Raw genomic sequence first — 24,935 nt, 5'->3', positions numbered from 1 at the left:
ATTTTAAAATAATTTTATAACAATTTTAAATAAATATATTTATCTAAAATTTTACAATTCAATTTATAAAATTGTTATTTTTAAACCAACTCTAACATTTGCTTATAAATTATTGATATATAAATATTTGAAACAATATTTAAATAAAGTTCAATGCAAAATATACATTTAAATAAACTTAATTTTGACAAAAATATCAATTTTAATAAAAATACCAATGTAAAATTCATATAAAAATTAAATTTGATATAAGGATGGAATTGATTCATTTTTAAAAAAATTGGGACCAAATTGAGAAAAAATAACAAATACAAGATCTACATTGAGACTTTTCACATCGAATAATAACACGTGGCATTACCACCGCCACATCACATTGTCTCTGTCACGGCACCATGTCATAATGACACGTGACATTTAAAAAACAAAATTCTAAAAACAAATCAAAAAAATCTAAAAAATCAAGTGCTGATACGTGACATAGAATTACCAGTGTTAGTGTACTACTAACAAAGATGACTTCAATGCAACGAATTTTCAAAAATAGAGACTTAATTGAGTCAAATAAAAATGAGGGGACCTACTTAAAATTTCATTACAAAAATATAGATTTATGGAATGATTTAATCTAAAAATAAATCTATTAAAAGTTGCAAACAATTTAATATAAAAATATTAATTATTTTTCATTATAAGTTTATTCCATAAATTAAAGAGCACATAGAATAAAGCCTCGAGGGACATCGTCGTTAACTATTACTTTGTGAAATTAATAAAACTCAAATAACCCTCTCATGTTTTTTAAATTCCATTTGAATCCTTAAAATTGACTCGTCTTTTTATTTATCCTGATGTCTAATCTAAAACTTAAGTGAAAATAATAACACGTGGTTAAACTAAAGATTTAATTTTAGAGATTTAAATTAAACTCGAAATAATTTAAAGATTATTTGAGTTACTCTTATAATTGTAAATATTATTAAATATGATATAACAAATTAATGACTCTAAATTACTTATGAATGTCGAGTGAACCCTTTTTTTATTGAGGGGTTTATTCTTGATTATTTTAATCACATAGATACAAACACGTTACAATTCTAATTGTAATTGACAAGGTAAGAACACCGAGGTTTTTTTTATTTATTTATGGGTCGGTTTAATCATGAATTTGTAAATTAAGGTTCGTTAAATTTTTTTTTTCTCAAAATTGGAATATATCATCGTGAAGGAGGACGACATTAAAAGTGAACATTTTTATAAAATATAATAAATAGAATTGATATCACAATATAATACAGTTAATTGATTTTATGAAATAATTATAATAGTTTATGATTCGTGTGAACATTTTTTTTTTAAATTTTTTTTGAATAATAATATAATTGTTATTATATTTATTTAACCATTAAAAATACTAATACTAATAATACTATAAATTATAAATTATACAAATTTTAAAAGATTAAAACTCTATTTAACAATATTATTTATTATAACAATATTTTCTATAATTAAAAAACAACACTTATAATAATAACACCATTATAAATAGTAATAATGATAATAAAAATAATAATGAACTAATAATAATAATAATTATTATGCTATAAATATTAATATTAATGCTAACACTAAGACTAATGTGAACTATAATAATTTATAATTATATATAAAGATATACATTAACAACAAATAATTACACAAATATAAAAATAAAATGAACAACAAAACAAATAAAAAGTGCAAGTAATTGAAATATGATCTTGTGGTAAATAAATGTAAAATGTGTGTTTAACTATAATAATAATAATAATAATAATAATAATAATAATAGATATTGCAACCGAGATCGTGGCGGGACAGCGAAAATATATTTTTAAAAAATCAAACTATACAAAAACCTTAAAAAAATAGTCTTCAAAACCAAATTTGGATTCGGAAATCGGTTACATGTGAGGAATGTATTAGCACCCCACAACATTTGTCTTAAGACAGTTCCCCGGTTCCCTCTTTAATTAATTAAGTATGTAAGATAAAATTTGATGTTTAAAATATTTATTGTTCTCAAAAAATCAAACAAAATAAAAACACCTACAAAATAATAAAGATTAAAAACAAAATTAAGTTTTTATTTTATTGGCTCGACGACGTATTTTAATTTTGGAAAATCATGGATAACGTAGTTCTTTATAAAAAAAAATGTTGTTTGATATTATTATTATTTTCTAAATTATATATATATATATATATATATATATATATATATATATATATATATATTATTAATATCAAGAGAATCAACATTCTACAATAAAAGATTTAATTATCAAGCAAATCAGAGACTTGACATAATATTCAAAAAACAATTTTATAATTTTTATTTATTATTACTATTATTATTATTATTATTATTTTTAGAAAAACAATTAAAAGCCTATGAACGAGTATTTTGATTATCAAGCAAGTTCGACACTTGACATGTATTCAATATTTATATAAAAGAAATAATAATTTTTTATTTTTTATTTATTTATTATTATTTCTTTTAGAGATAATTAAAGTCTAAAAAAATCTTTTTAATTACCAAGGTAATGACATTCCAAACAAAATGAGAGAAGGGTTGAGCATATCAGTGACAAATCCAAATCCAAAATCATCTAACGTCGAGACCCCAAGCCCCCACACATTTAGTCATACAACATGTCAATCGATCATACATTTGATATTATAAGAGAATCTAAGCAGTACATGAATAATATTGGGAGCAAAGATAATTTACCTTAAGTTGGCCCCTTTTGCGTGGGTGCTCTAGTAATAAAAAATAGAAGGGTTTTAGATTTTTTTTTCTGTGTCTTCCATTGGATAAGTTTTGTGCTTATATAGGCACCTTGCTACCACTACAATCCTAATCTTTAATTATAATAAAAATATTTGAGGAATGGATTGGTCATGATGAAAACATATTATACCAATTAAATTGTTGCATAATATCCACAACGGTATTGATTATAATTATTAACGAAATATTGTCTGTAATTACAAGAATCTTTTCCATCACATAAAGATTGTGATCAAATTATAATATTATTCATACAATCGATTCTAATTGTTACCAGAAATATTTTCTTCTAATTATCGGGAATATTTGCGTCTAATTATTAAAATAATACCTTCTGTATCTGACAAATCAAATAGACACATCATGTAAATGCAAGATATTTATTCAAATTATTATAAAAAATATTGTTCCTGATATTATACCATTATCTAAAAAAAGAAATTATAAAACGTCATTTTCTGACATGTCATGTGAAGAGTGTAGATAGCAAATAATGGGGTGAAAATATGTATAAAACATTTGGACTCATAAAAAGGGCGTGATAATTAAAACAAATTAGATTCTGCTTCCCTTTTCTTTTTTTTTCTTTTTTTTTTCAGGATAGAATTAAAGTTAAAAACCTAACATATTTTTATTTTATTTCATTTTTATTTTTTATTTAACAAAACAAATGCATTCACCGGACAAAATTGGGTGTTGACAATAGATAATAGATAATAATAATAACACTAAAATAATATCGCATAGTGATAAAAGTAATAGTAATAATAATAATAATCTATAACAATATATAAAGAGGATTCCCTCTTTTGTCTTTACTTTTCATTTTCCAATTTTAACTTTAATTATTATTTTAAAAATTAATTATTTTATAATTAGTTTATTTTTAACCATTTTTTTAAAATCTCTTTTATTTTGACCGTTATTTTAAAAACTCTTTTTTTAACAATTATTCTATTTAACAACTATTTTAAAATTTATATATATATATATATATATATATATATATATATATATATATATATATATATATATTTCGAAAGTAAATATTCTTGATCTAACTCAAATTCTTATAAAAATTAAAAAATGCGAACACATTGCGACATCGCCTGAGTTTTTGCTAGTAATAACAATAATAACACTACACTAGCATAAACACAGGCGCGATTAGGCGCGAGCGCCTGTGTGTACACATTTTTTGAACATGCATGATATTATATAAGTAGTTAATGATATTGTAATATTGTATTTATCAAAAATAAATGTATGGAGAAAATATGAGAAAATAATTGTTAATGAATAAGAGAAAAAAAAGAAGGAAATAAATAAATAATTTTATAAAAATTTGTAAAAGTAACATTAATTTTAAAAAATTTAACAAATAATTATATCGTAAAGGGTAAAGTTAGAATTATAAAATGTGGACACAAAAGAGGAATCCTCCTTATATAGTTATAGATTTACAAAGAGATAAATATCTTTGGTGTCTTTTTTTGTTTTTTAAATTTTATCCTCTTAACTGTTATATTTTAAACTTAAATAATTATTTGAAATAAAAAGGTTATTTTTCAGTTTTATTATTTTACTAATTTTAGTAACTATTCTTTTGAATTGAAATATTATTCAAATCAAATGTAAAGATAAATAACCAACAAACAAATAAAATGGTAAAGTAATTGAACCATGATTTAAGTAGAAGTAAAATGTGTATGTAATAATAATAATAATAATAATAATAATAATAATAATAATAATAATAATAATAATTATTATTATTATTATTATTATTATTATAGTTCTTAATTAATAATAATAGTAGTAATAATGATAATAATAATAGTAATAATTAATAATAATAGTATTAATAATGATAATAATAATAATAATAGTAATAATTAATAATAATAATAATAATAATGATAATAATACTAATAATGATAATAATAACTTATATTGCATTATTTTTTGTTTTTTCTTTCATAATTGTACTAAAAGATCTTAGGCAACAGTAAATTTGTTTGAATATGTCATTGCAAGTGAATAGTAGTAATTAAGTAACAAAGAATTGTATTTAATGGAATTTGCAACATGTTTAGGAAAAACACAGGAGAACTATAGGGAAAGAAGTATTTTTAAATTATTTGGGATACAATGCATATATACTTCTTGACGAAGAGTTTGAGGAACATCGTATTAAACGGAGTCACTCTAACTTGGAGTTTCTCAGTCGTTTGAGATGATCAATCAAAGCCGTTAAATTGTTGTACGATGAACCACCCTCTTGAACAGCTTGTATGGCAGTTTTCCCAAACTCTTTTGCTCGCCGTCTGATTAGCAAGGATTCATCAGCGCCGTCCATGATTCTCCTCATAGCCTTCTCTATGCAAGCTCTGTCCACAAGCTTTTTACTCTCGAAGAAAGCAGAGAAGTTCCACTCGTCTGCGCCCACCTCCACCCCAATCCCCCGCACCCGCGTTATTAACTTCTCATTGTAGAACTGTTCGCTGTGAACGGGCCACGTAATCATGGGAACCCCAGCAGCTACGCTCTCCACGGTGGAGTTCCACCCGCAGTGCGTAAGGAACGCGCCAACAGCGGGATGGTTCAGGATAAGCACCTGCGGAGCCCAGCCTCTGATAATAATCCCCTTCTCTCCATTCCTCTCCTCAAACCCCTTCGGTAGCCATTTCTCTTTCTCTTCTTCCTTCTCCTCTTCCTTTCCTTTCTTCTCCGGAACCACCCATATGAATCCATAACCCGCCGCTTCTATAGCGCATGCTATCTCGAAAAGCTGTTTATCCGGGAAATAGCAGACGGAACCAAAACTTATGTACACCACCGAGTTCACTTGCTTCGAGTCAAGCCAACTCACACACTCCTGCACACTCACCACGCTCTTTGCCCCTCTCTCCGCTTTCTCCAAGGTGGTTCTGCGAGCAAGACACGCTGGCCCGAGGTGCCAGGCCTTGTGCCCAGTAGTTCTCTTGTAGTGGCTGATGTATTCTTCCCCGTCAAGCTCCACAAAATTGTTGATAATGAAACCATCGCTTTTGAGCGCCATCGCGAGTAGGGGTTCCAAGAATTCCCGTGCGTTCTTGGGCGGAGATGAGCTCAAGGTGATGTGGTGAGGGAAATCGGGAATGGCAAAGGGACCGGTGGCATGGATGCTGAGCGTTTTGACGGACTCCATGGCGCAAATGGAAAAGAGGGAGAATCCGTTGAAAACGAGCCTGGGGATGCGAAGCTTGTTTGCCAAGTCATGGACCCAGGGGTATAGAAAATCGGCGACGACGCAATCCGGTGGGTCCTGCTCCAGGAAACTCTCGATGGGTTGGCGGAGCAGCATGGTGGCCGTGTATATTTTATAGGAATTATATTTTTCGGTGACGGCGGTCGCGTTTTCGATTCCGTCGTGCAGGCCTACTTCTTGGGAAGGGAATTGGAGGGTGTGGAGACGGAAGTTATGGGATGGTTTAAGGTGTTGGGTGTTGGAAGGGGTGGTGATAACGGTGACGTGATGGCCGCGTGAGGCGAAGAATTGGGCTATGTCGCAGAGAGGGATCATGTGACCCGCTGCGAGGTAGGGGATGAAGTAAAGCTTGAGTGGGTAGTCTTTTACGTCCATTCTGCCTGAACTCAACTCAACACAACACTCTCTGGCACCCACTTTATAGTTTGAACGAGCCATAAGCAGTTTTTGTGGATGAAGCTTCGGTGTCTGGGAATCTAACCCTAAACAGGACAGGACAAAATATGCGTGTTACCCAAGGTCCATTTTCTTTGGAAGCAATGGGACGGTTGCCATTAGATTAGATATTATCATCTGCCTCAGTGTCGGCAGTGGAAAATACACTTTTGAAATAACAAAACTTGATAATTTTTCATCCACACATGATGAATCAATTTAGAAAAATATTTTTTTACTTCTAAATTTTTTATAATTAATTTTATCTTATAATAATATTTTTTAAGTGATTTTTTTATTTTTTTATTTTTAATATTTTAAAATCACTTAAAATAATAACACATGTTATAAAAGAAAATCGTAAAAAGTTTAGTATTCAAAATATATTTTTCATCTATTTATCATGACTTTTCAGTGTCGACAGTGGAAAATACACTGTAGGGGCAATCTCTTCTTCGACTTGTTCGAAAGTCGCATGAAGCTTGCTGCTACATTTTTCAAAGCAAATTGTGAATTTAACGTTCACTTTTTCTCATGGCATACAATCTTTGAAATGTGAGGTTGTGTGAGGGTTTGTGAGAAAAATTTCAAATTCTATTTTTTTTAGGGTATTTGAATTTTTTCTAATATAGTTAATTGAAATATTTCAAAAAAATGCATGTATTTTAAATGTTTTCTAATTTTTTTATCCAAACAAAACATTTTATTACAAAGAATTTCGAATTCTCTAAATAAATGAATCACTCTCTTGAATTGTCTCATCCAAACACACCATAAACTTCAATATACATCATTCTAAATTTTCTTCATCAACATTTTTTTATAAAGATAACGTTAAAATCGTTTCAAAAAACACAATTACACACTTATACATTTGACATCAACATTTTTTTATAGGCTTAAATAATGATTTTGTCATAGTTTTTATTTGGTTTTTTCAATTTAGTCATACTTGTATTTTTTTTTTCAATTTCGTCATAATATTCGTCAATTTAATTCAATTTGGTCATTTTCGCCAACACTATTAAAATAGTTAACGGATTGTGAACCGTAATTGTCACGTCTCATTTTTGTGATTGTTAAATTTTTTTAAACTTTTTTTAAATAACTTTTTTTTTTATTTAAAAAAATGTCCACGTGTCAAACTCATATCATGTCACATGTCATTTTATGATTTTTTTAATTTAATTTTTTTATTAAAAAAATCCACGTGTCAAGCCAATATCATACCACGTGTCAAGGTTAGTTTATTATATTCAATTTGGTCCTAATATTCTTTTTTTTTCAATTTTGTCCTAATATTTTTTAAAAATTTAAAATTTTTGTTCTTCTCCAAATTGAGATAATATTTAAAAAGCTAATGGTGTTATTCACTACTTTTAAATTTGTAAAAGACTTAAAATTTTAAATTAATGGTGTTATTGTCTATTTCGAAATTTTTCGTTTTAATTTTAAACCAAATCTAACTCTAAATTAAAAATATTTAATAAAAATATGTATTTTAATAAGAATATCAATATAACATTTATATACAAATTAAATTTTGTCGTAATTTGGAGAAGAACAAAAATGTTAAATTTAAAAAAGAAAGATTATGACCAAATTGAAAAAAAATAATGAATAGTAGGACCAAATTGAATGTAATAAACTAACCCTCACACGTGGTATGACATTGGCTTGACACGTAGATTTTCTTTTTAAATAAAAAATTTTAAATTTAAAAAAAAGAAAATTAAAATTAAAAAGAAAATCATAAAATGACACGTGGACTTTTTTTAATAAAAAAAATAATTTTAAAAAAATATAAAAATAAAATAGTCAAAAAAAAAAATCACAAAATGACATGCGAAAGTTACTATTTACAATCCGTTAATTATTTTAACAGTGTGAACAAAAGTGAACAAATTGAATAAAATTGATGAATATTATAACCAGATTGAAGAAAAATATATTAAAAGTTGGATCAAATTAAAAAAACTAAACAAAAATTATGACCAAATTATTATTTAAGCCTTTTTTATATGGTTACCGTTAAAATCGTTTAGAAAACACACAATTATACACTTATACATTTAACATGACACCGAAAAATAAAATGGTAAATGAGTGTAAAACGTGTTGCATATTTTTTTTTTTTACAAAGTAAGAGAGCAAACGAAGGTGGACTGTAAATTTTTTAAGTATAGTTTTACATTTAAAATTACGATAATAATCAAATTAAAAAAAATACAATTATTTATTTATGACTAAGAAATCGTGTTGCTGGTTATGAGAAATCGTGTTGCTGGTTATGAAAAAGAAGTTGAAATTGTGAGATGAGGACATAATTTTCAATTCAACATTTTTTGCAATGAGCAGTTTTTTATGATGTGTACCACGTTATCAAACAAGTTCACTCACTAAAATAATACATTTTAGTCATTAACAAAATTGGTTGTTAAGAGAATAATATCGATCGCAAATATTTCTAGTGACCGAATTAACTACCAACACTAGATGGAAGTGAAAATTCTAGTCATAAAAAAGTTAGTAATCAAAATTATGTCATAGTCGTAAAAAAGTTAGTAATCAAAACTATGTCATCTTAAATTATTGAATACCAAATTAGCAATCAAAATTTTGATCACGAATTTGATAGATAATAATAACAAAATCAATTTAACAAAAGAGTTTTTTAAACCCTAGTTCGATTGCAAATTTGGTTAAAATGTATACAATTTTTCATTTAATTAAAATAATTATTGTAGCTAAATAGGGACTAAATCAATAACTAAATTGGTAATCAGATCAATAACTAAATCGATGAGTAATATTTTCGGTCATGATTTCATTTCGGTCACTTCCAAAGGTGTTAAAGGGAAGTTGCAATCTAAATTTTACAATAAACATGTGTCATAGGAATAGCATAATGACCCTTTTAGTTAGAGGTTTTGTTTATGTACACACAGGCTCGTGCTTGTTGCAAGCCTCCAACTCCATTACACTCTCATATCCCCTTGTTTAATTTTTAACTTAGGACTTTTGTAGTATAAAACTTGAGGATTTTCTTCTATTTTTTCTGCACCTCCAAAATTTTTTAAAATTCCAAAAATATTCTTTGACCATTTGAACAAAACCACGTAAATCATATTACCAAAATTGTTTCTGAATGTCGACTTTCGGTGAAGAATACTTTCGGAAGTCAAAATATATAACTGGAAGTCAATTTCCAAAAGTTAAAATATATAACCGAAATCGACTTTCGGAAGTCACAATATATAACCTGAAGAAGTCCACTTCCGAAAGTCAAAATATATAACCGAAAGTCGACTTTCGAAAGTCAAAAATATCATCGGAAGTCTACTGTCAGAAGTAAAAATATCGACTTCCATAAATCAAAATATATTAGTGGAAGTCAACTTCCGAGAGTCAAAATATATCATCGGAAGTCAACTTCCGAAAGTTAAAATATACTACCGGAATTCAAAATATATTACCGGAAGTCGACTTCCGGAAGTCAAAATATATATATATATATATATATATTCAAATGTATTTTAATTTAATTTATTTGAAAATATTATATTTTAATATATTATATAAAAAATAAATTAAACATATATATATATATATATTCAAAAATACATATTAAACAAAATAAAAAATTATAATATAAACAAGTTTTAAAAATGTCAAAAACAAAAGTATAAAAAAAATTAAAACTAAAATAAATAAATAATAATGTATATATACAAACGGATTTTTTTAATTTATTTTATTTGAAAATGTAATATTTTAAATAAAAAATAATATGTATATATATATAATAAATATATTATTTATTTATAAATTATATATTAAACAAATTAATAAAGCATAAAATTATAAACTAAAAAATAATTAAAATTTTAATAAATTAAACATTGAATAAAATTAAATAAAAACAGAATATATTTTTCATTTTTCATTTTTTTATTTAAAGTTTAACAATACTTTTTGTTTTATTTTTATTTATTTTTATTTTTATTTTTCAGTACATTACATAAAAATAAAAGTATATATATATAGATATTAAGAAATATGAAAACATAAAAAGAAATAAATAAAAATTAAAATTTAGAAAACACAAACTTTAAATAAAATTAAAAGTAGTTAAAACATAATTAATATTTTTTTTAATATAAAGTTTAAATATTTTTAATTTATTTTATTTCTTATGTATTTTTAATATATATTTAAAAAATAAATATATATATATATATATATATATATATATATAATTTTTTATATAATGTATTAAAAATAATTAAACAAAAAAGTAATATTTAAAAATAATATTTTGACTTCCGGAAATCGATTTCAGTAATATATTTTAACTTCCGGAAGTCGACTTCCTATAATATATTTTGACTTCCGAAGTCGACTTCCAGTTATATATTTTGACTTCCAGAAGTCGACTTTTATTATATATTTTGATTTTTGGAAATTAACTTTCGATTATATATTTTGACTTCGAAAGTCGACATCCGAAATTTATTTTAAGGGTGTGATGTTCGTGACTTTACTTATATGATCAAAGGATATTTTTCCAATTTAATTTTTTTTTTAAAGTGTAAAAATAATTTTGGAGGTACAGGAAGAAAGACCCAAACTTGAGTTCTCATAAAAAAAAAAATTGGCCCAAGAGTATAAAGTTACGTGTCCTCGTCCAAATATGGAACCTTGGCATATTCAACCCCAAGAACCCATAAACAAAAACAAACGACCCAAATTACAGAAAAACAAAAAAAAAATACAAATAGAAAACCCCCTAAAGTGTTTTATCGAAGTTTTGTGGGAATTCCTTAATATACTACTGTTATCGTAAAAATCTGAATCTTCTCACCGAAACAAGCATAAAATATTCTCTTAACCTACTGTAAAATAAAAAATATTAAAGTCATAAAATAGCTCTCGTAACTCTGAGAAGAATTAACCTTTATTTATAAAAAAAGTTATAAATATTATAACCAACCGATCAAAATATCTCTCATATATAAAATATTAACTATCAAAAAGGAAACTTAGGTTCAATTTCTACATTTATAAAATTTTATGAATCAGATCGAGTCCGGACGATCAACACCATTTGTTTACAAAATACTCAATTTTCCAGATAAATATCAATCTACGTGTACAAAATATAAATTTCAAATTTTGAATCACTCCATTTTAAGAGTTTTTTCAACTCCGAAATGGTACTGTTAGTAATTTTTATGAGAAACTAATCCTAAGCCTTTGCAACAGAGCATAAAATGCATACTGAAGAAGAAAGAGTGATGATCTTACATTTTTTTTATAATACCAACAATTTATAAAGGAGTAGTTATTTATCCTCAACTACTTAAATTTATACCTTTATCTTATAATAAATTTTATTTTCAGTAATTGAATTAAGAAAAAATGATTTTGAGACCAGCTCTTACAAATACAATTATTTAACATCAGCGATCGATAATAAAATATTAAATTTAGATAATAAATTAAATTGTTGAATGAAAAATAGTATAAATAACCGTTAGGAGTAAATATGAGTTTCAGAGGTTGTAAAAGTATCAATTCCCCTTAATTAAATATTTAATATTTTATTATTGTCAAGGATAGTGAAAGAAAAACAAAAATAGCTTTTCCCATATTAAAGTACATAAGATAAGAATGCAACAAAGTTAAATGCAGTGATAAAACGACACGTGTAAGATTGATAATAGAAGCACTAACAAACAAGCATAGGTTATTGTGGTGAGCAGTGTGAAGGCATAAGGATTAGCGTGTGTCTCTGAGGCGCGTGAGATGAGCAATGAGCGCAGTTAAATTATTGTGAGAGGAGCCTCCATCGCGAACAGCTTGTTTAGCCTTATCCGAAAACTCCTGTGCACGCCGTCTGATTTCCCGAGCTTCATCACCGCCGTCCATCAGTCTCCTCACAGCCTTCTGGATGCAATCTCCGGTGACCAGCTTCTCCCTCTCCCCGTAACCGGTCTCTCTCCACTCGGTGGCGCCCACCTCCACCGCCACCCCACGCACCTCAGTAACCAACCTCTCGTTGTAGAACTGATCCCCTAACACCGGCCACGTCAGCATGGGAACTCCAGCTGTAACAGCCTCCAACGTCGAGTTCCAACCGCAGTGCGTGAGAAAGGCCCCGACAGCAGTGTGGGCCAGGATCACAAGCTGCGGGGCCCACCCTCTGATAATGAGTCCCTTCTCTGCGTTCCTCTGTCCGAAACCCTTCGGGAGCCATTTCAACTTCTCCTCCTCGCTCTCTTTTTCCTTCCCCTTCTTCTCCGGAACCACCCATACGAAATTATGCGCCGCTTCTTCAAGCCCGCAAGCTATCTCGTAAAGTTGTTTATCGGGAAACCGACACATGCTACCGAAGCATACGTATACAACAGACTTTGCCTGCTTCGAGTTCAGCCAACTCACACACTCCTCCTCGCTCACCACTCTCTTCTCGCCCCTCTCTTCGCCGCCTTTCGCGGCCAGACACGCTGGCCCAAGATGCCAGGCTTTGTGGGCCTTGCCTTTCTCGTAGTGCTGGATGTACTCTTCTCCGTCGAGCTCCGCGAAGCTGTTCACGATGAGACCGTCGCTCTTCATCTCTGTTTCCAGAAGCCTCTCCATGAAGGCGGAGACCCCCTTGGGTGGTCTCGAGCACAAGGTGATGCGGTGGGGAAGATCCGGGATCACGAAGGGGCCGCTGTCGGGAACAAGTGCGGGGTTTGATTTCACGGACTCCATGGCGGCCACGGTGAAGAGGGAGAAGCCGTTGAAGGCGAGTCTGGCGATGCGGAGATTGTTCGCCACGTCGTGAACCCAGTGGAAGAAGAAGTCGGCGACGACGCAATCGGGTCGGTGCTGCTCTAGGAAACGGCTGATGGGGTCGCGGAGGAGCATGCTGGCGTGGAAGAAATTCCGGGCGCTTTCAAGATCATTGGCGGCGGACATGAGTTCTTCGCCGCCGGGGAAGTCGACGACATGGAGGAGGAGGGAGGGGCTGGATTTGCGAAGGATTCGGGCGTAGGAGGAAGTGGTGATGACGGTGACGCGGTGGCCACGTGCGGCGAACTGTGTGGCTATGTTGCAGAGAGGGATGAGATGGCCGGGTGCCAGGAAAGGAATGAAGTGAAGGTTGAGTGGTGGGTGTTGATTTTCCATTATTGCTCTGTCAAACTTCACACACGATGCTTTCACCCTTTCTTGTTAACAGTGCTTTTGATATAATGCATCTCAACACGAAGGAAGCTCCTCCTCACTCTCTGATTCCATTATTATTATTTTTTTTGGGTCGTGGTTATTTACGCAAGATTCCATGTGCACAAAAGATTATTTTATTTTATTTTGTTTACTTTTTTCTTTAACTGTGATTAGAATAACATTTTAACTTATAATTATATTAGTTTCTTAAACTCGTGCAACGCATGCCATTATGATTTAGACGAATGATTTTTTTTCATAATAATTGAAAATAAATTAAGAAATTAAAAGTAGATACCAAATTTTAAATTATGATAATAAATATGATTAAATTTGAAAGATATTAACTTCACAATGTTTATAACTCAATGTAATAATTTTAAACATTCACAATCATGAAAATCATGAAAATATTAATGATAGTAGTCATTCTTTTGACTATTATGAAGGTTTAATTTTTTTGAATATTTGTGAATATATTTGTTTTGAACATCTATACATAATTGTATACTCAATTTTATTCTTGTGGAAAAGGTCATTATAATATGGAATATGCATATATAAAACAAATACAACTTTTAATCATTTAAATTATATTAAAAAATTAAAGAATATAATAGTCGATAAATAATCATAATCGTGTAAAATTAATTTGTATATCTTTTATTAAACATTTTCATTTTTTTAAATCGTCTAAAATTGGTATTTTCAATATATATATATATATATATATATATATATATATATATATATATATATATAATTGTGCATGTGTGAATACAGGACCAGAAAGATAAAGTCTAACTTTACAGAGAGTTTGTCTTTGACTTTTGTTTGTTGTCATTGCGACAAGGGGAGTTGTCAAAAGGCTCCAATGTTCCGACCTGATCCAGCTCTGTCCAGTAGTATTTAAATTGCGTTGACCTCAATTTCTAAGCGATGTGAAACTTATTGGGTGTACCGGAACAAGCCCCCAATCGAGGGCAAAGAGAGTTGTCAAACGTCTCCAATGTTCCGACCTAATCCAGCTCCGTCCGATAGTGTTTAAATTGCATTTGACCTCAACTCCTAAGCGATGTTTGGACTTATTGGGTCTATCGGAACAAGCCCCTCAATCGACGACAAAGGGAGTTGTTGATCTCCACAGACGTATGCCAATCAGTGGTGGAACTTGAATAAAAAATTTAGAGATGCCAAAATAATTTTTTTTTATATAAAATTATTTTTTTAATCAAATAAATAAACTTTTCATTTCCTTTAATTAAATTGTTTTTCCACATTGATTCATGGACATACTTTTCAATTTCTAATTTTTTTCATTTATATTTCAATTTAAGATTATTCAACTAATTTATTATATGTAACAAAATTTGTAATGCAATCTAGATACACTCATAAAAATTTTCAAATTTAAACTAAAAATACAAAATTTCTAAATTTCATAATTTAGAAGTATACTAATTTGAGAAAACTATAATTACGGTTCATGCCAATTTGATAAAAGAATTCCTAAAATCTGGATTAGGGTTCATACTAATTTGGGAAAAGCTTAAGTTGGAAAAAATATCGTAATAGGAATAAGAGAATCATAAATTTAAAGATATATAAATCATAATATAATACTAATCTTGACTTATGAGATATATTGTGATAATATATTTTTCGATCTCGTTCTCGATTATCTTTTTATCTTTCTTTTTAATTTCATACTTTTTTGATAACTTAGTGAAAAAAAATATTATGTACAGAGACAAAATCTTATTACTTTTTATTAACGAACATCCATCAAATTAATTTTTATTTTATTTTTTAAACAATAAAAATACATATATAATATATATATATATATATATATATATATATGAATAAAATGATAAAAGATTTTCAAAACTTAATATATATATATATATATATATATATATAATATAAATTACATATAAAACATAAAATTAAATACTTTTGGGAGGCATGCTTCCCTTAGTCATAATAAAGTTCTGCCAATAGCATCAATGTTTCGATCCCATCCAATTACGTTTGCTAGTATTGCTCGGAATAACCACGCATTCTCAAAATATTTTCTGCTTTTGAACGTGAAATTTCTTTATACTTAAAAGACGATTCAGAGAGTTGAGAGAGAAAAAAAATATTTAAACTAGAGTTAACATCAAACTTCCACGTGATGTGGGTGTATGGGTGTGCTGAAAGATCTAGAGAGACAAAATTTTCAGCCTCTTTAATGGCAACACATGGGATTACTCTTAAAGCACTTGATTTTTGTTTGCATTACAGTTATATTATTTAAACAAAGAGACATTAACTTAATGTTTACGTTTGACTAAGAAATATTAACTTTGACATAAATGTATCGTAATTTTAAATGTAATATTAATTTTAATATTTAATTATTTATTTTATTTCCAGATTATTAATGATGTGAATATTTAATTATTTATTTATTATTTGTATAATATTTTAAATTTTATCATTATTATGTAAAAGTTGTTCAAAAATCATCGTAACAATCCATAAGAAAAAATCATTTTACAATTTTTTTTATTTTGAATTTTGAATGCAAATTTTATTAATATATTTTAAAAATATTTTCTAATTTTAAATTTTTAATTCAAACTTTAATTTAAAGATGTTTTGATAGTACTAAAAGAATTATAGATAGATACTGTAAAAAAAAAAATCTAAAAGAGTCAAAGTTTCACAAAATCAACGCCCATTCTTCTCAATCCCACTCTTTCCATTATATAAATAATATAGACTTACAAATAAACTCCCTCGACTTTTAATTTCACAACCATTAAAAAAAGAGTAAATAAAAATATATTAGAAAATTAAAAAAAAAATCATATTGTCTTATACGGGAGAAAACATTGAGAATATTACATGAACAATTGGGGGACAAAGATAGATGAAAGAAATATGCCCTCTATATATCATTAGGCATTAGTAACTTTTATTTACTATTTTCTTAAAAGAAATTATACACATAATAGTCATAAAAAATGTTTCTTTAATAATGTAGTAACTTTGTTTTTAAAATTTACTTTTTTATTAATAGTATACTTATTATTGGCAATAACAGGGGAAATCTGCTATATATAAAAATTATAAAATTATTAGGTTAATAAAATATGGTATATAATTTGAATATCATTATTTTTCCAATATTATTTTAATTGAAAATTACTAACTTATATAATTAGAGGCTTTTAAAAAGTCAGTATACTCAGTTTTTATTTATTTAAATTAAACTATTACAGTGACAATTTTGTAAGCGTTACTATATGTTACCTTCGGAACAGATTTTAATATAAACAATTAAGAGAACAAAACACTTAAAAGAAAAACACAGGAACCATATTGAATTTATGAATAAACAAAAAAATTAAGAGTAATTTATCTTTTATATTATTAAATGGGTAAGTGTAAACATGGTGATTAGATAATAAAGATCTCATTCAATAACATTATTATATCCCTTATATTTTCTAAATAAATTAGCGTATTAGTCTAAACAATAAAAAAATCAATTAAATATTATTTACAAAAGGTTTTGATCCAAATTGTTTACAGTAACCCTCATTTTTTAAAGTTAAATAGGCTTGAGCATATCCTACATTATTGTTAAATGGCTTTTACTATTTTCACTCCCTACTTACTAAGTTCATTCTGTCCTTCCACAGTAAAATGATTTCATTAACCTTAATTTATTTCTATCTTTCTGGAATAGTTTATTCTAGCACCTTCTATTGTTTTTTCCTGTCTTTTCTTTAGGGGAGTGCTAATAGAAATTTCTGTAGTGTAGAGAGAGGCGCAATTCAAGTTTGATTTGGAGAGTGGTGTTAGTAGTGTGTGCAGGGTAGGGTATAGTATAGTCTATGGTTAGTTAATTTAATCATTAGAATGAAATGATGATTAAAAGTAATAGTTGAGAAAAGTTGGTGCATTAGTGAGTGAAAGATGAACAGAGAGTAGTGGCAGAGTAACCTTAAGCTAACCTATGAGATATGTGATAGGTGATGTGTGCGGTGTTGGAGGAGCAAACAAAATGCTAACCCAATCACCACCGTCCAAGTCAGGGCAAAGTGAAGTGAGTGGGTGCGCATAGTGAGAGCGGCGCACGTTAGCCTCTTCCCCCACCAAATCGGTGGTGCCCTCCCTCGTCCTATCCTGTCCACATCTCAAAACCAGCCGCACACCACCACCCACTATGTTACCAAACGCCACCACCACCAAACCCAAACCCAAACCCAAACCCACTTTCCCCCACTCTATCTCACCCCTCTTCCCCTCTCATTCTCCTTCATTCCTCTTCCATGGCCTCTCCTCCACCACCCCCCGACCCTCCCTCCGCCGTCCCCCTAGCCCTCATCCCCCTTCCCCTCCCCGCGCCCCCCTCCTCCCGCCGCCTTCCTCCTCCCTGCTGGTCACCCGATGAAACCCTCGCCCTCATCGACGCCTACCGCGACAAGTGGTACTCCCTCGGCCGCGGCAACCTCAAGGCCACCCACTGGCAAGAGGTCGCCGACGCCGTCGCAAACCGCTGCCCCAACGCCTCCCCTCCCAAAACCCCCGTCCAGTGCCGCCACAAAATGGAGAAGCTCCGCAAGCGCTACCGCACCGAGATCCAACGCGCTCGCTCCCTCCCCGTTTCCCGATTCAACTCCTCCTGGGTCCACTTCAAGCTCATGGACTCCATGGAGAAAGGTCCCTCTCCTGTCAAACCCGAACACGATTCCGATAGTGACAACGATGATGACGAAAACGAGGACGATCAAGATCTGTACCAGGAGATCAACCACAACGGCCACACTCGGAGCTTGAACAAGTTGTACAGGAATGGGTTTCCGGGCTCCGGTGGTGCCGGTGGATTTAGGATTCGAATTCCCACCGGGATGTCCCCTGCTCAACCCGGGTCTGGCTCCAGGATGTTTGGGAAGGTTGGGAATCAGAAATTCAGCCCTAATTTGAATCAAAACCCTAACCCTAATTCTAATTTTGGGAAGAAGAGAGAGAGAGACCCGGTTGGGGAGGTGGTGGCTGCGATTAAGGTTTTAGGCGATGGATTTGTGAGGATGGAACAGATGAAGATGGAGATGGCGAGGGAGATTGAAAGCATGCGCATGGAGATGGAAATGAAGCGCACTGAGATGATTCTGGAGTCACAACAACGGATTGTTGAGGCCTTTGCCAAGGCAGTTTCAGAAAAGAAGAAGGCCAAGACTGTGTCTTCCCCTCAGCAGCCCTAACTAAGGTTAAGGTCTCAATAAGAAGGTTTCCAGTATTGTTTGTTTGTTTAGATATTGCATTGCTGTTACCATTTTTTCTTCTTGTAATTTTAAGGGTCACGGTGTTAGGTTGGTTGGTGTTGGATGAATGAAGGATGTAGTTTTAGATATTCATTTTGTAGTTTTTGATTTTCTTGCCGTCTTTTTCCTATGTTTAAATAAAAGCAGATGACAGAATCTCTTGCAAATTTGGTTTGTGTACTTTGGATTTATTAAGAGTAACTCATAGAGTTATTGGGCAAGTCATTGTCTCTGTTCAAAACATCAACAACTGTTCTGTTTGAATGGTAGTATTAATCTTAAAAATAAGAATATCATGAATTCGTCATTGATTGTCTTCTGAGCACAGGTTTCTGGATTTCCGGTGAATATTCATTCTTGTCTGTTTCCTGGGTTTATCTGCTTCTTGCATCTGTCTACATTGTTCTTTCTTTGTGGGGATTCTGGTTTAGGCAAGATCACTTGTTGGTTTGCTGAAACCTGTAGCAGTTCATCGTGCTTTTGGGGCGTCTTGTAGCAAAAAGTAATATAAAGTAAATATGTGCAATTGGGTATGAAAGCATACTTCAATACAAGTATCTATAACATAACTAGGGAAGTAATGAGAAATCTGATAAAAAGTTGCAGTCAGAAATTTCAAAACAACATCCTTCATCAGAAGAAGAAAACCCGTTCAGTTTGAATTCTTTGGAGAGACTTGCTCTCTAGTGTTAAAAAAAAAAAAAATTCATTAACTGTTTTATATTTCATTAAGTGAGGATTACAAATATCTTCCATCTTTATATTTTATTGACATCAACTTTTTTATGTATGTATGTGTTTTACATATAATATTTTCTTTGTTTTACGTTGATCAATTAACAAATGTTTTAAACATTTTATTTTTTATATAATATTTAATAATGATTTGAATTATTTTTTAAATACAACTGACAAAAAATGTCAGTGCTTTTTATCAGTAATATTTTGATTTTGTACTTTGGGTAATATTAAGTGACTAGCACATGCATTAAAATATGATTATATACAATGCGGTGGTTAGTTTTTATTTTTGGGTCTTTTTTTTTTTACTGACAATTAGTTATCTTTTTGTTTTCTCCACTATGATTTAATATATTTTTAGTTGGTGTTTTTGTAAATTTTATATTATAAAAAACTATTAGTAAGAGTAAAATGAGGAAATAATTTGTGTGATAAGACAACTCCCTTAATATATAAATAAATAAATGGGGGAATTCCTATGTATATTATCATCCCAAATGGTTTTATTTTAAATTCTTTATAAACTTGATTTATTTAATCTCTAATCAAATGTCAACTATTTTATTTATACTTCAACTAAGTTTAACACTTCTTGAATATTTATTTTGAATGAACACATTTTTTTTTCAAATTGGAAATGTAATAGACTATTTTTTTTTTTTTGATAATTTATAAAATTTTGTTTAAGTTTCGTAAAAATTATTTGTGATATTTTACCTATACAATTATGTTTACCTTTAATATTGATTCTTATAATATTTTTATATTTTTAATAATTTAATTAATTACTCTTTTTCATTATAATAAATAATATGATTTCCATGGAAGGGTGATGATATAGATGATATATTTTGTCTACACAAGTAATGTAAAGTTCTTAATGAACATAATTCCTTAACACTTTAACGTCATGTAATATGTATTTCAACTTAACAATACATAAAAATACTATAGTTGGTATTTGTTAATCATTAATGAATTTAAGAAACAAATTTTAATACTTTAATACTTAACCCAGTGAATAATGAGTTTAGTTGGGTTAAATTGATTAAATTGATTTTCAGTCAAACTTTTTAATATGTTTGAGTTGAGTTTAAATGAAAGATGAATGTTTTAAAATGAAGGACGTTATGAAAATAAATTTCTAATTGATAAACATGAGAATTATATTTTAATTATTTTTTTCTTTAAAAAAAAAAATTTAACAAAAGTGGCATCTTAGTGATTTTTTTAACATGAAAAGAAAAATAAATTTTAATTGGCTCCACATTAATAATAAAGTCAACAAGTAAGAAAAAATAAAAATTAGAATATTTGTAGAATAGAATATTTTATCATTTTTTTTCTTAACTTAATATTTTGAAAAGAGTTGTAAGAAATTTCAAAGTGCCCATTAAGAATATTTAAAGAGATTTTTCTAATAAAATTAAATGAAAAAGAAAACTTCCAAATAGATCTAATATGCCTTTTTTTATTGTTTACATCCAAAATCTATTCCAAATGGATTTCTCCACAATATATTTTTGTTCTGTTTTATTTCTTGAGATTTGACCATGGGCCTAACTTTTAAGCGATAGTTTAAATATTAATAAAAATCATGTTTAAATTCAATAAATAATAAAATAACTTCAATAGTTAAAACTAACTATTATTACAACAATCCCAATTATTATCTAATTTATAACAAATTCAATAAAGGTCTTATGCAGAACTAATATAAAAAAGAATTAAGGACTAATATTTTGTTATTGAAATTGTCATGAGAATCTTTTGATATAATTTTTTATTTTAAACTCTCATTCTCTAATTTTGATGGTATAAGCAAATTTAATGACCAAAAACACATATCACTATATTGTCAATTATATAGATTTTTTTCAAAGTTGTCATAATACATTATTGTCAATTATATGGGATTACTATATCAAATATTTATGCAACAATTATAAAATTGGTTGACAAATGAACCACATTTATGAAAGTAATTGACTATGTGAATATTTTATATTATCTCACATATCACATATTTAGAAAATTTCCAACATTCTCCTACTTGGTCTATTTATCTCATTACCAATCAATACAAGGATTGTGGTAGGGAGGTTAAAAAAAAATTTATTCTTAAGTATCCGCAGATAAAACCTGCAACGGGTAGGAGATGAATATTGTAAATGGATACCTGCGAGTAATGGGTATGAATATTTTTTATACTCGCATATTAACGAGACAAATACATGTACCATAGTATTCATACCCTTGTACCCGCTATACTCTGATTTAAATTAATTTTTTTTAAAGACATGATTAAAACATTAACACATTGATCTTAAATGGGTTTTCTTTTTATCAATTGGTTTCAAAAAATCTCTATTTCTTTGTAAATTGTCATTCAATACTATTTAAATGAGTTATTTGCACTTTGTTTGAATTTTATGAATGTTGTGCATTGTATTTTTATTTGAATTTATGATTAAAATATGTTGTTAAATATTAAATTTTTCTTTTGTAAATACCCATGTGTACATGTGGATATTAAAAAAATATGCGGGTACTCACATAACGGATACCCGCACAGATATAGGTACAGATAAGGCAAATATTTATCCTGCGGATAGGGTACCAGAGAGCCACTACTCGTACCCTACCCGTTGACATCCTAATCATGGTAACAAATCCTCCAAAAATGAGTATTATCTCCCATGTATCACAATATATAAAGTCTCTTATCAAAAACAATTAACTATAATGAATAAACCATATGTTTATTCGGGGTCAAACGAAATTTCTCAAAATAAACAAATATGTGCACAACCCTAAACCCTAAACCTTAACCAAAGGATTTCTTAAAACAACCTTAGTGAGAACTCAATTCACTATGTACACAACTGTCTTATGTGCTTCAATCCACAAGAATTTCGAAAGCTTTGCATGACTCCTCATGATTCTCACCATATCCATTAAAGTACGATTTCTTTTTTATGTCACACCCTTCTAATATGGAGAACCAAGCATAGTGTATTGGGCAACAATCCCACGTTATTGAAGAAATTTCGCAAATAGACTAGGTGCTTGTCCACTATACTAGAACTATCCATCTCTATTTGATCTCACAATTTTAATTTGTTTTTTGCATTGTAACTCTACTTTAGCCTTGAAAACATTAAAGGCATCCACAGGTTCATCCTTAGAACGAAGTAAGTAAAGATACATGTATCGTAAAAAATCATCTATAAAGATGATGAAGTATCTCAAATTACTTGCATCCATATTTGGACAACAAATATTTGTATGAATAATTTCTAGTAAGTTTGAACTTCTTTTAGCACCTCTTTTGGAGTTGTTAGTTTGCTTACTCTTAATGCAATCTACACAAGTTTTAAAGTCAGCATAATGTAAAGTACTAAGTACTTCATCTTCATCATTTATTAATTGCTTGATTCTCTTAATGGAAATATATTCCAATCTCCGGTGTTGTAACATAGAGGAATTTTTATTCACAACACATTGTTTAACCCAACAGAAACATGCATTTAACTATAAATAGTGTAATTTGTAATTTAATGGAGTAAATACCATCGTATAGTTCACAAAACCAACAACTTTTGATTTATTCAACAAAGTAAAACCATATTTCATAAAATTAAAAGAAACACCCAAATGTGCAAATTGCAAAATGGAAATTAAGTTTTTATTAAAACTAGGAACACAAAAGGCCTTTTCTAAACACAAAATAAAACCACTATTAAAAACCAAATTGCATATCCCAATGGCCTCCACATCAATGGCGGATCTTCACCAGAATTTTTGAAGGAGCCAAAATAATGAACTTAAAATTTATATATTTAATATTATTGGGATTAATTCAATAAAAATGAATACATAATCTAGTATATCTACAACTATCAAAGAAATTACACATATAAAAAAATGTTTATCGTTTTTTCATATTTTTGAGCTCATATAATTGAATCATAATTAAAATTTTCATTTTTTTTATGTAAATAACCATATTATCTGCAAAATATTTATCTTCCATTTTATTAACGTACATTTGATTCAAAAAGTCTTCACAAGCTTTCATTTCATTATTATGCGATGAGCAACCATATTATCATGTTTTCATCTTCACCGACAGTTTATTTATCAATTTTAAAAATAAATTTATTCTTTTGTTTTTCATAAATATACCTATTTAAAAAAGAAGTTTGACATTAAAAAATAATTTATCATAATCTAATCAAAAGTTGAGAAACATAATTACTAAAAAAACTATGATAATCAAGTTACAATTAAAAATCGATTATGAAAAATTGCATAGTACATTGCTTCTTCTTCTATATTAATAAAAAATGAATATACAAAAAGGTCACGAGATAAAAAATAATGCTAAATGTTAAACAAAAATTTTACTATTAAATGAGACAAGAGAAAGTTACATTTTTTATTTATTTAAGAATGAATTAGAAGATATGAAAAAATTAGGAGAGAAATCATGAGTTTTTGTCTACCCTTTTTTTTAGTAACAAAAAAAAAATGAAAGATGAATACAACATATGAAAACTCAAAAGATAATAGAAGAGAAAATAAAAAATATCTTAATAATTTTGTTTCTTTATATATTTGATTTTATGTTTTATTATTATACTTTATAAAATAAATAAAAAAATACATAATTTAATTTTTATTAATTTTTAATATAATATTATTTAATTTTAAAAGATATATACAATTTTAAAAAAATTAAAAAATGAATATAATTTAAAAAAATTCTAAAATGTAAATAATGTAAAAAAAATCAAAATATTTGGGGAGGGGAGGCCGTGACCCCGCCTGCCCTTCTAACATCCTGCCTCCCGCTCCACATGTACATGTGAGTTCATCTTGTTTCTTGAATAGATACTATGTTCACTTTCCATTGGTCTCCTTAGATTTTGCATACCTATATGACATTACAAACATGGATTGTAGTTCCAAAATAAATTGTGATGATTAATACTAGACATATTAGATTCATAACAAACAAAGGAAAAATAGTTACCTTTCTTTACTAGTCAATTCTTAAACTTTGTGAAATCCTTCTTTGTGTGTCCATACTTTTACAAATGAAACACTTGGACTCCTTCTTTGTACC

The 24,935-nt window shown here is 29.0% G+C and overlaps 1 protein-coding gene and 2 pseudogenes across 1 annotated transcript; 1 reads left to right on the top strand and 2 right to left on the bottom strand.

The window, feature by feature from the left end:
• Positions 1–4,886: 4,886 nt before the first annotated feature.
• Positions 4,887–6,619, bottom strand: LOC114177834 (UDP-glucosyl transferase 73CC6 pseudogene; annotated as a pseudogene).
• Positions 6,620–12,104: 5,485 nt separating this feature from the next.
• LOC114177835 (UDP-glucosyl transferase 73CC6 pseudogene) lies at positions 12,105–13,821 on the bottom strand (annotated as a pseudogene).
• A 3,834-nt stretch (positions 13,822–17,655) lies between these two features.
• LOC114179736 (Alcohol dehydrogenase transcription factor Myb/SANT-like family protein) lies at positions 17,656–19,370 on the top strand. Its single transcript, XM_028066160.2, has one exon. The coding sequence runs from the start codon at positions 18,071–18,073 to the stop codon at positions 19,001–19,003; it is 933 nt and encodes a 310-aa protein (XP_027921961.1). The 5' UTR covers positions 17,656–18,070; the 3' UTR covers positions 19,004–19,370.
• Positions 19,371–24,935: the final 5,565 nt, after the last annotated feature.

Source organism: Vigna unguiculata, chromosome 3, assembly GCF_037176805.1.
Source record: "Vigna unguiculata cultivar grain cowpea cultivar isolate G323 ecotype 2 chromosome 3, ASM3717680v1, whole genome shotgun sequence".
Lineage (NCBI taxonomy): Eukaryota > Viridiplantae > Streptophyta > Magnoliopsida > Fabales > Fabaceae > Vigna > Vigna unguiculata.
This window is presented reverse-complemented; position numbering and strand designations above follow the sequence as displayed.